This window comes from Anarhichas minor, unplaced genomic scaffold (assembly GCF_050575085.1).
Source record: "Anarhichas minor isolate MPS153535 unplaced genomic scaffold, ASM5057508v1 ptg000056l, whole genome shotgun sequence".
NCBI classification, from domain to species: Eukaryota; Metazoa; Chordata; class Actinopteri; order Perciformes; family Anarhichadidae; genus Anarhichas; species Anarhichas minor.
Genome location: NW_027466502.1, coordinates 307,501 through 319,580, shown reverse-complemented (window position 1 = coordinate 319,580; position 12,080 = coordinate 307,501). Strand labels below are relative to the sequence as shown.

At 41.2% G+C, this 12,080-nt stretch overlaps 1 protein-coding gene across 1 annotated transcript in view; it reads right to left on the bottom strand.

The window, feature by feature from the left end:
* plxna3 (plexin A3) overlaps positions 1-12,080 on the bottom strand; it is a 121,869-nt gene that overhangs the window by 47,323 nt on the left and 62,466 nt on the right. Inside the window, exons 7-13 of the mRNA XM_076076369.1 lie at positions 10,868-11,008; positions 9,166-9,266; positions 8,495-8,618; positions 8,260-8,416; positions 8,009-8,108; positions 4,818-4,932; positions 1,327-1,527 (exon numbers count right to left, since the gene is read on the bottom strand). Of these exons, the coding sequence (XP_075932484.1) occupies positions 1,327-1,527; positions 4,818-4,932; positions 8,009-8,108; positions 8,260-8,416; positions 8,495-8,618; positions 9,166-9,266; positions 10,868-11,008 (939 nt within the window). The remainder of the gene's footprint in view (positions 1-1,326; positions 1,528-4,817; positions 4,933-8,008; positions 8,109-8,259; positions 8,417-8,494; positions 8,619-9,165; positions 9,267-10,867; positions 11,009-12,080) is intronic.

The window sequence follows — 12,080 nt, the reverse complement described above, 5'->3', positions numbered from 1 at the left end:
ATATTACAGGCTTCCTATGGGATAATAAACAACCGCGGATAAGTAAAGTGATGCTACAAAGACATTGATCTCAAGGTGGACTTTCTCTTCCCAATTTCAGATATTACTACTGGGTAGCAAATATACAGAAAATAATATACTGGATCAAACTCCCTCAAGTAAGCTGGTGCCTAAATGAAGCTAAATCTTGCCCATCATCTTCTCTTCTAGCATTGGTAACCTCTAGACTACCAATCTCCCCAAGAAAATATTCATCCAACCCGATAGTAATTGCAACATTAAAAATTCTGGTGCAGTTTCGCGCACAATTTGGCTTCAAAGATCTATCTACTGTAACCCCCCCTATTCATGATAATCACCTCTCCCCTCCAGCCAGACTGGACCATGCATTCTCGCTATGACTTAAAAATGGCATTTTCAACATGGGTCAGTTATACATTGGTGGGGTGTTCGGAAGCTCTGAGGATATATTTAAGAAATATAATATCCCTCACTCCCATCTGTTTCGCTACTTTCAAGTGCGAAATCTAACAACCCCAATTTTCCGAGTCCACCGCTAGACTCCGTGTATGAGGAAATTCTGAACACACCACCAGAGGAAAAAGGATTTATATCAAACCATTAACTCAATTACTGTGACTAACATTGTCAAAATCAAAGTAGACTGGGAAAAAGAACGTGCCATGAACATACCAGACTCATTTTGGAACCAGGCCCTAATTGGAGTCAATAACAGCTCTTCGTGTGCACGGTTAAATGTACTACAATTCAAGGCACTGCATCGCCTGCACTACTCTAACTTTAAACTTTCAAAAATTTACTCCAATGTAAAGGATAAAATTAGAGAAAATTAAGTTCTCGTTGCGGCGACAGCCTGAGAAATTCGAATCTACTTGGGGTCCGATCATACGATACTTTGATAAATTGAAGACTCTCATTAGATTCATCAACCATCTGACGTTGTTGTAGGAATTAAGAATAGCAATAACTTCCAATTTCCAGAAACTCATTACTGGTTTCTGTTTGTCTGTAATACCCTCCTACGCCATTTTTACTTTTGTGTATACTTGAGCTACTAATACTGTAATGTGCTTTTTGACAATTGAAGCAGTGCGATTTGTTCTGTGTTGGGGGAATGTTGGGGGGGGAGAAAATGACAAATGACATGTGCAATATATAACTGTGTACTCTGCTTTTGAGAATAAACACAATTTACAAAAAATAAATATCAAAACACTACCACCACCTGAAGTACCACACACGACCACACACACAGTGGCCTGTGTAAAGATGGAGCGGTGCATGCTGGGTAGTGTAGTGCCTCACCGAGGTGTTCTGACACTGGATGCAGGAGGAGTTGAAGCGGACCGCCGGGATCCTCTGGACTTTCCCCTGGATGTTGAACACACACTCGTAGTTCTTCTGACCCGACTGAGGCTGAGGGAGGTTACGAGCTCGCAACGTGATTGGACGAACCATCCCGGCCGGAACCAGGATGTCGGAGGTGGGGAGGATCTGTGGACAACCCTGTAGGGGGGGGGGGGGGGGGGAGAGGGGGGGACATCACCGTCAACACAAACAGTTAAATAAATATAGATTTAGTGTTTTAGCTCTGTTCTCTTTTGACACAAACATTTAGTCTGTTTGTCGTTTTAGGTTGATAAATATATGGAGGATGAAAGCTGAGACTATAATAAATAAATAAATGATAAAAAAATAAGTTAGAAATAAAAGCTTAAATTATGAAATGAATGTGCAGGTTATTTTGAAATAAATAAATATACACAGAAATAAGAATAAATAAATAGATAGCATTCATTGATAATAATTAAATATGTAAAATAAATAAATACAAAAATAAGTTATGTGTCTATTATATTAATATATATGTTAATAATATTATACTATAGCATATTATTTATTTTCATCTTAACCTGCACATTCTTTTGAGGATTTTATTACTACATTTCTTTCTTTATGATTTTACTTATTGATATTACGACAGCTGTGGTCCTCCATACAAAGAGGTCTGGAGGAAAATAAAACATGGAATAAATAAATAATATAAGTTAAATTATTATAATAATAAGCTCTAAATGTGGCAGCATCAGGAATTATTAATAACCCTTTTATTGTCGTATTAACTGACCCGTCAATCAATGTGGGAACCTGTGGTTTGAGTGTTGGAGTTTATTAAGTTATTAATGAAAATATTAATATATAAATGAGGGAATAAAATATACAGTATATTTGAACAAATATTTGCTATTGGGAATAATAATCTTTATATGTATTATTTGGAATATAATGGATCTATATCTGTGTGTATTGTATCACACTGTAACACACACACAGCCAACAGTGTGTGTGTGTGTTCAGTAATGGACAGCTGGTGACAGATCCAAGCTTTGGAACTTCCTGAGGCTACTGAAACACACACACACACACACACTCACACACACACTCTCAGTGGGGTGAAACCTTTATTAATGAGCGTCGCCACGGTAATTAATTGCCTTGTGACTGACAGGAAGACCATTAGCTCCACAGGAAGTGGACGAGAGCACAGCGGACGCCAGCAGCGACTGTGGAGATCGTGACTGTGAGTGTGAGTGTGTGTGTGTGTGTGTGTGTGAGAGAGCGTGTGTGTTTTGGATAAAGACCAACTGTGGCTCTGAGGCGCTCAGCAAACATTGGACATTTATTTAAACACTCAGCTCACCTGTTACAGAATTACATTTAAATGTGATTTCTTTGTGCCGTCTAAATAAAGTTGATTATTGTGATACATTTTGATTGACAGGCCATAAATACACACTAGAGTCAGTGTTATGATGTGTTTGTATGACACCGAATGTATTTAAAACGTTAATGTCGGCTGCAGTTCAGCCTTCGTTAAGCCCCGCCCCTCTAACTCAGACTGTCCAATCACAGACTCATCTCTGGTTCCTGGTTCAGTGGATCTGGAGGTCGTTGTGTAACAGTGAGACTCGTTTATAAAACGTTAGTGGAGCTAACATTAGCACAGGGCGTTAGCATTAGCATTAGCTATGCTACGCTAGCTACTTAATGTATTTTACAGAGACGGAGCTTTTTGTTAAAAAGTCTTCTTTAAATAGTCCTGTTATCAGTTCAGAGGCTTTTACTCTGAAAAACCGCTCCTTCTTCCGGTTTGTCTCTGTGTTTTTCTCTTCCCCCCCTCTCTGTAGTTGGCCCTAATTGCCCAGTAATTAACATTAATTGCTGTGATTGGCTGCTTTCATGTCAATTAAGTGGCTATTCATCTTCCATTAACCAATTAGCCAATCAGAGGTCGTTACTGTCACCCGGCGATGACACCGAGCACCAATCAGGTCAACGAGACGATCGCTGCTGCTAACGAGCTTTAAATCAATTAAATAATGAAGGTGTTTGTGTTTTACATCACAACTCATTGAATAAACAAACCAAAACATAATAAAACTCTTTTCTTCAGTGTTTGTTTCTTTATCAAAGCAGAAAAAAGAACATTCAAATGTTTGTAGTTCTGATTTCAGTGAGTGTGAACATTATAATTCAGTCATCTTGTTGACAGCGAGGTCATGTTCCTGTTTGTTTGTCAGCAGAATCAGAGAAAAACATGAGCTACACATATATTATTTAATATGTATGGAAACAGAGACTCCTTCTTTAAGGGGAGGAAACAAGAGGAGAGGAGACAAGGAGAGAAAACACAGAGGTGAGGAGAGGAAACAAGAGGAGAGGAGACAAGGAGAGAAAACACAGAGGTGAGAAGAGGAAACAGGAAGAGAGGAAACTAAAGGAGAGGAAACAACAAGAGAGGAAACAGGAAGAGAGGAAACAGGAAGAGAGGAAACAAGAAGAGAGGAAACAAGAAGAGAGGAAACAGGAAGAGAGGAAACGAAAGGAGAGGAAACAACAAGAGAGGAAACAGGAAGAGAGGAAACTAAAGGAGAGGAAACAACAAGAGAGGAAACAGGAAGAGAGGAAACAGGGAGAGAGGAAACAAGAAGAGAGGAAACTAAAGGAGAGGAAACAACAAGAGAGGAAACAGGAAGAGAGGAAACTAAAGGAGAGGAAACAACAAGAGAGGAAACAGGAAGAGAGGAAACAGGGAGAGAGGAAACAGGGAGAGAGGAAACAACAAGAGAGGAAACAGGAAGAGAGGAAACAGGGAGAGAGGAAACAACAAGAGAGGAAACAGGAAGAGAGGAAACTAAAGGAGAGGAAACAGAGAATCCTTCTTTATTGACATTATTTACGTAAACAGCTGATTGTATTTAGGCAACATTTAAAATACGTTTAAAGGAAAAACATGTTAATATCTCTTATAACAAAGTCTCACTCAATGTTTTTAAAGACAGTATTTGTTTTTAAGTCCACTTTCATTTCAGTTTATAGTGTTTATATTTCCGTGTGTTTCAGAGTGAAAACTATATTATTTCTATTAATATTAACTGTAACATTATTATAGGAAATAAAAAAGAAAGTTATATTAAAGGGCCAAACTGGTGTTTGTGCCTTCCGTCCATGCAGATATTAGTTTCATCGAATCAACATATAAAATATGCAGATAAATACATTTACATAATGATCAATATGTAAATATGACGATGTCGTGTGATGATGTCGTGTGATCCAGCTGAGAGAAAACAAAGAGACAGTTTGAACCTTTTAAAGTTTGATTCCTGTTCTGTTCGTTTGGTGAGAACGTTGCTCATCGATGCGTCAGAGAAACGGAGTCCTTGAACGCACCAGAGGGAGGGTTTTAAACTGTGTGTGTCTTTGTGTGTGTGCTGTGTGGTGTGTTCAGGTACCTCCATGTTGCTGACTCGTCCCTCCTGGAAGGAGCAGTCCTGCAGGTTGTTGGTGCAGACGTGACGATATTTACACCAATGACACGGGAACTCACTGCTGACACAGGAAGTGCACCTGAGAGGAGGGGGGGTGTAAAAACATCTGTTGTCATGGAGATAAACAGACTATTATTTAATTATTTAACTTAGTGATGTTAAGTCTGAACAAACATCATCTGAATATAAATCTGTTATTATTCTACATTTGATCTGTTCAGACTCAAAGCAACATGTTGGTCCATCTTAATACGGTCCCACTTCCTGTCTCACTTCCTCCCCCACTTCCTCTCCCACTTCCGGTCTCACTTCCTCTCCCACTTCCTGTCTGAGTCTCATTGGTTCCTACTGAAGACGTTAGTCTTCTTTACTGATTCTCAGTAAAGAAACGAGAGGAAACAACAAGAGAGGAAACAACAAGAGAGGAAACAACAGGAGAGGAAACAACAAAAGAGGAAACAACAAGAGAGGAAACAACAGGAGAGGAAACAACAGGAGAGGAAACAACAAGAGAGGAAACAGGAGATGAAACAACAAGAGAGGAAACAACAGGAGAGGAAACAACAAGAGAGGAAACAACAAGAGAGGAAACAACAAGAGAGGAAACAACAAGAGAGGAAACAACAGGAGAGGAAACAACAAGAGAGGAAACAACAAGAGAGGAAACAACAAGAGAGGAAACAACAGGAGAGGAAACAACAGGAGATGAAACAACAAGAGAGGAAACAACAAGAGATGAAACAACAAGAGAGGAAACAACAAGAGAGGAAACAACAGGAGAGGAAAGAGGAGAGGAAACAACAGGAGAGGAAACAACAGGAGAGGAAACAACAAGAGAGGAAACAACAAGAGAGGAAACAACAAGAGATGAAACAACAAGAGATGAAACAACAGGAGAGGAAACAACAGGAGATGAAACAACAAGAGATGAAACAACAAGAGATGAAACAACAGGAGAGGAAACAACAGGAGAGGAAACAACAGGAGAGGAAACAACAAGAGAGGAAACAACAAGAGAGGAAACAACAGGAGAGGAAACAACAGGAGAGGAAACAACAGGAGAGGAAACAACAGGAGAGGAAACAACAGGAGAGGAAACAACAGGAGAGGAAACAACAAGAGATGAAACAACAAGAGATGAAACAACAGGAGAGGAAACAACAAGAGAGGAAACAACAAGAGAGGAAACAACAAGAGAGGAAACAACAGGAGAGGAAACAACAGGAGAGGAAACAACAGGAGAGGAAACAACAAGAGAGGAAACAACAGGAGAGGAAACAACAGGAGAGGAAACAACAAGAGAGGAAACAACAAGAGAGGAAACAACAAGAGAGGAAACAACAGGAGAGGAAACAACAGGAGAGGAAACAACAAGAGAGGAAACAACAAGAGAGGAAACAACAAGAGAGGAAACAACAGGAGAGGAAACAACAAGAGATGAAACAACAAGAGATGAAACAACAGGAGAGGAAACAACAGGAGAGGAAACAACAGGAGAGGAAACAACAAGAGAGGAAACAACAGGAGAGGAAACAACAGGAGAGGAAACAACAGGAGAGGAAACAACAGGAGAGGAAACAACAGGAGAGGAAACAACAAGAGATGAAACAACAAGAGATGAAACAACAGGAGAGGAAACAACAGGAGAGGAAACAACAGGAGAGGAAACAACAAGAGAGGAAACAACAAGAGAGGAAACAACAGGAGAGGAAACAACAGGAGAGGAAACAACAGGAGAGGAAACAACAAGAGAGGAAACAACAGGAGAGGAAACAACAGGAGAGGAAACAACAAGAGAGGAAACAACAAGAGAGGAAACAACAAGAGAGGAAACAACAGGAGAGGAAACAACAGGAGAGGAAACAACAAGAGAGGAAACAACAAGAGAGGAAACAACAAGAGAGGAAACAACAGGAGAGGAAACAAGAGATGAAACAACAAGAGAGGAAACAACAGGAGAGGAAACAACAGGAGAGGAAACAACAGGAGAGGAAACAACAAGAGAGGAAACAACAGGAGAGGAAACAACAGGAGAGGAAACAACAGGAGAGGAAACAACAGGAGAGGAAACAACAAGAGAGGAAACAACAAGAGAGGAAACAACAAGAGAGGAAACAACAGGAGAGGAAACAACAGGAGAGGAAACAACAGGAGAGGAAACAACAAGAGAGGAAACAACAGGAGAGGAAACAACAAGAGATGAAACAACAGGAGAGGAAACAACAGGAGAGGAAACAACAGGAGAGGAAACAACAGGAGAGGAAACAACAAGAGAGGAAACAACAGGAGAGGAAACAACAGGAGAGGAAACAGGAGATGAAACAACAGGAGAGGAAACAACAAGAGAGGAAACAACAGGAGAGGAAACAACAAGAGAGGAAACAACAGGAGAGGAAACAACAGGAGAGGAAACAACAAGAGAGGAAACAACAAGAGAGGAAACAACAGGAGAGGAAACAACAGGAGAGGAAACAACAGGAGATGAAACAACAGGAGATGAAACAACAAGAGAGGAAACAACAGGAGAGGAAACAACAAGAGATGAAACAACAAGAGAGGAAACAACAGGAGAGGAAACAACAAGAGATGAAACAACAAGAGAGGAAACAACAGGAGAGGAAACAACAGGAGAGGAAACAACAAGAGAGGAAACAACAAGAGATGAAACAACAAGAGATGAAACAGGAGAGGAAACAACAGGAGATGAAACAACAGGAGATGAAACAAGAGAGGAAACAACAGGAGATGAAACAACAAGAGAGGAAACAACAGGAGAGGAAACAACAAGAGAGGAAACAACAAAAGAGGAAACAACAAAAGAGGAAACAACAGAAAAGGAAACAACAGGAGAGGAAACAACAGGAGAAGAAACAACAAAAGAGGAAACAACAAGAGAGGAAACAACAAAAGAGGAAACAACAAAAGAGGAAACAACAAAAGAGGAAACAACAGGAGAGGAAACAACAAAAGAGGAAACAACAAAAGAGGAAACAACAGGAGAGGAAACAACAAGAGAGGAAACAAGACAACAAAAAACAAGGAGAGGAGATAAAACAAGGGTAAATGAAATAAGAGACGAGGAAACAAAGAGAGGAAACAGCAGCAGAGGAGAAGAGGAGACAGGGTAGGAGGTGAGGAGGTGAGGTCAGACTTACGAGTTGAGCACAGAGCAGTTGTAGAAGATGAAGTTGGTGTTGATGAACTGAAGTCCCGTCTCAGAGGAGCGAAGACTGAGCCGGACGACCCGCTTCTCTCCTGGAACAAAACTTTATTGATCACTTCATCCATTCACATCACAACAGTGTGTGTGTGTCATTGTAGGAGTGTGTATGTGTGTGTGTGTGTGTGTGTGTGTGTGTGTGTGTGTGTGTCTCACCGTAGGAGTGTGTATGTGTGTGTGTCTCACCGTAGGAGTGTGTATGTGTCGGCAGGTCTCTCAGTGATGGTGACAGACACATCACCTGATCTTTGACCTGAACCTCTCCGGTGGTTTCACTCAGGTCCTCAAACACACAGGACACGCCCCCCGACAGGGCCGGGACGTTATGCACCCGGATGGTCAACTAGAGAGAGATCATCACCATCATCATCACCATCACCAGTGTGTGTGTACGTGTACCTGTGTGTGTGTCTGTGTGTACCTGTGTTGCCGGTGAGGTGACTGACATGTTGCTCGGGGTAACTGTGATGTCCACACATTGGTCCAGCCGGGTGTTGAAGTGCTGAGGCTCCTCCCACTTGTCACATGCTTCCTGTCTGGAACACCTGAAGGGGTCGACATCCAAGTTTAATCATTTCATTTTTATATTAAAATATATATGTATAGACACATATATATTCAGAGAGAGAGAGAGAGAGAGAGAGGATACATGTAAACATGCATCTTCAGTCCATCGACTCCTCAGCAAACATGGATTATTTCTTTATGGAGATTTGTGTTCAGACAGAAATGTGTTCTAGTTTAAGATAAACTAAATCAAGAAGTTTTTAATATTTAATGTTTATAATTCGCTACGCTACGCTACAATAAGATAAAAAAAATGTTTTCTTTTCTTTTCACCAAAATGAGAGCGTTTATCAGAGCCACAACTTAGACATTAAAGGTCAATGTTCAACTTTCCGACACGCCTTGAACACGTCAGGGAATAGCAGACAAACAGAAATAAACAGATCAGTCACCAGATTGTGTAAAAAACATCCAATGTTTCATTCCTCAGGTCCACTAAGAAGCCATGATGAATTCAGCTGAGACCAACAGTCATGTGACCTCCTGCTTCCTGTGTTCAATGCTGAGTGATGGTCGGGTTCTTACTTGTTGAAGAGGACACACCATCCACAGTGAGGGTCTCCAGAGCCCAGACAGGCTGAACAGCTGCTGTACTGCTCACAACTCTCCACCGGGAGTCTGCTCACCTGAACACACACACGTTCACACGTTCAGGTAGGAAGCAGAGAACAAACAACAACAGCTGAGGAATAAAGGGCCGACGGTCCGTGAATACATCGTGTGTGACCAACGCTTCAGTCAGAAAAAGGCAAATATGTTTAATTCACTCGATAGTGTTTTTTTGGTTGTATGGTCATGTGTGTGTGTGTGTGTGTGTTATCTCAGTGTGGTTTGGTGGTTTTCCTCAGACAGTAACAGCCTGAGGCCTGTGTGTGATACATTAGTCTTGATTTTACAGACAGTTAGTCTGTCTGTGTGTGTGTGTGTGTGTGAGAGTGTAGTATCTTTTACCCAGAGGTCATTGCAGCAGGGAGACAGTAAACACAGTGAAGCACAGTGGACACTCTGTCCGTCTCTGTCTTATTCAGACGTTCACACATGAATACATTCATTGTCTCACACACACACACACACACACACACACACACACACACACACACACACAGTCCTGTCTCCTCTCTGACCTCATTATCAGAGGTTTTTCTTAAAGGAACAGCGACGTTGTTTCTCTCCACCAGACTTCATTCACAAAGCAGCTGATTCTGCAGTTTTGGTTCTCATACAGACGTTGACATTCTGCAGTGATTCATCGTTTAAATGGAGCAGACGAATACTTCTGCTCCAAGAAACAAGTTCATGTGAATAAAACATGCTCATGTAAAATTGTTATATTTAAATAAACTAAAAATATGAATGTGTGAATGACAAACTGTGTACATGTACACATGTACACATGTACACGTACACATGTACACATGTACACGTACACATGTACACATGTACACGTGTACACATGGACACGTGGAAACATGGACACGTGGAAACATGCACGCATGCACGCATGCACGCATGTACACATGCACGCATGCACGCATGTAAACATGTACGCATGTACGCATGTAAGCATGTACGCATGTACGCATGTAAACATGTACACTTGTAAACATGTACACATGTACACATGTACACATGTAAACAGTCTCTAAACTCAGATGACGTCATGTTTCTAAACTTCTCTCTGTGGGAACCATTCGGCTGCTCTGATTGGCTGCTGAAGTCTCATGTGAACGTTTATGTAACACTGCAGTTAACACACTCCTCTGTGTGTGTGTGTGTGTCTCCTCAACTGTCACTAGACCTCTTTGTGAGTTTTGTTTTAAGATTTGAAAAAATAAATTAAATTCTTTAAATTTGAATAATGTTAAAGATTCATTAGAGACTCTCTGACATCCAGCTGAACTCCAACAGCTGTTTACTGACATCACACCAACAACAACATCTGTGTGTGTTTGTGTGTCGTCAGCTGCACAGGAACTAACAGTTGTTGAACTCTGCTTCCTCTCAACGGTACAATAACAGTTTTAACATGGGACACACACACACACACACACACACACACACACAATGTGTATTGTGGCACCAGCCGTATTGTTATTCACAACTTCCTGTCTGCAGATGTTAAAATAACAGAATTCATATTGAAATGAATTTATGTGTGTGTGTATATATGTATGTGTCTGTCTGTAAGTCTGTGTGTCTGTATATAAGTGTGTGTGTGCGCTCTCACCTGTCTGTCACTCAGCAGGTAGATGTACTGATGGTCTGGACTGAACACCATGTCTCTCAGGATCGGCTTCCCTTCCACCACCGTCACCGTCTCGTACAGCAAAGCATTCTGGGCCGGCGGCGGGATCCCATCCACGCGGATCTGAAACACACACACACACACACAGTATTATAATATTGTAGTATTATAATACTATTATAAGCCCAAGTTTTGTCCAGACAGAGTAATTGAAGTAATAATAAACTATATTCATGACTCAGTGGTTCTGTGTTTATGGACATTATTAGTGATGATGGTGATGAAGATGGTGATGGTGATGAAGAGTATATGATGTTAAACAGCAGAAAGCTGTCGAGGAGACGAGCAAAATGTGAAGCGACTAAAGTGAGATTCCCCAAATCTCTCCAAATGTCTCTCCTCGTGTCTGACCCAGAAAAACACCACAGAGGAAGAGGAGGAGAAAGATGGGGGGGTGTAAAGAGAGAGAGAGAGAGAGCATTGAGGACAGATGGGAGGGAGGAAACAGAGATAAAAGGAGGAGAAAATGAGAAGGAAGGAGGTGAGATGAAGAAAATAAAGTAGTCAGAAGGAAGGAAGGAAAGTAAGGATAGATGGAAGGAAGGAAGGATAAAAGGATGAAGAAGAGAGAGGATGGGGAAGGAGGAAGAGGAGATGAATAGAAAAGAAGGATTGAAGGAAAGGAAGAAAAAAAGAAAAGATGGAAGGAAGGAGGCAGAGTTGGACAAAAGACAGCAGAAAGAGGGTTAGGGAAGGATGTAAGGACAGAAGGAAGGAAGGAAAAGAAGGAGATGAGAAAGAAAGGAAGGAGGGGGTGGAGAGAGATGAGAGAAGTAAACACAGATGAGGAAGGGAGAGGAGGATGTACAGTGGGAAAAAGAAAGAAGTTAGAGGCAAGGAAAGGAAGTAAGGACAGATGGTAGGAAGGAAAGAAACGAGGAAGGTAGGAGGATAAAAAGACAGAAAGGAGAGGAGATGAAAAGGAGAGAGGAAAGAGGAAAGGATGCACAGTGGGAAGAAAGAAGAAGTTGAGAAGAGAAAGTGAGGAAGGAAGGAAAGAAGGAAAGGAAGGTAGAGAAAAAAACAAAAAAAAGATGAGAGTAGTTCTCAGTGTGTTAATTAGCTGTCTGCTCGTTAAGCAACAGAGCTTAATTAGAGCTGACGAGCCACACACACACACACACACACACACACA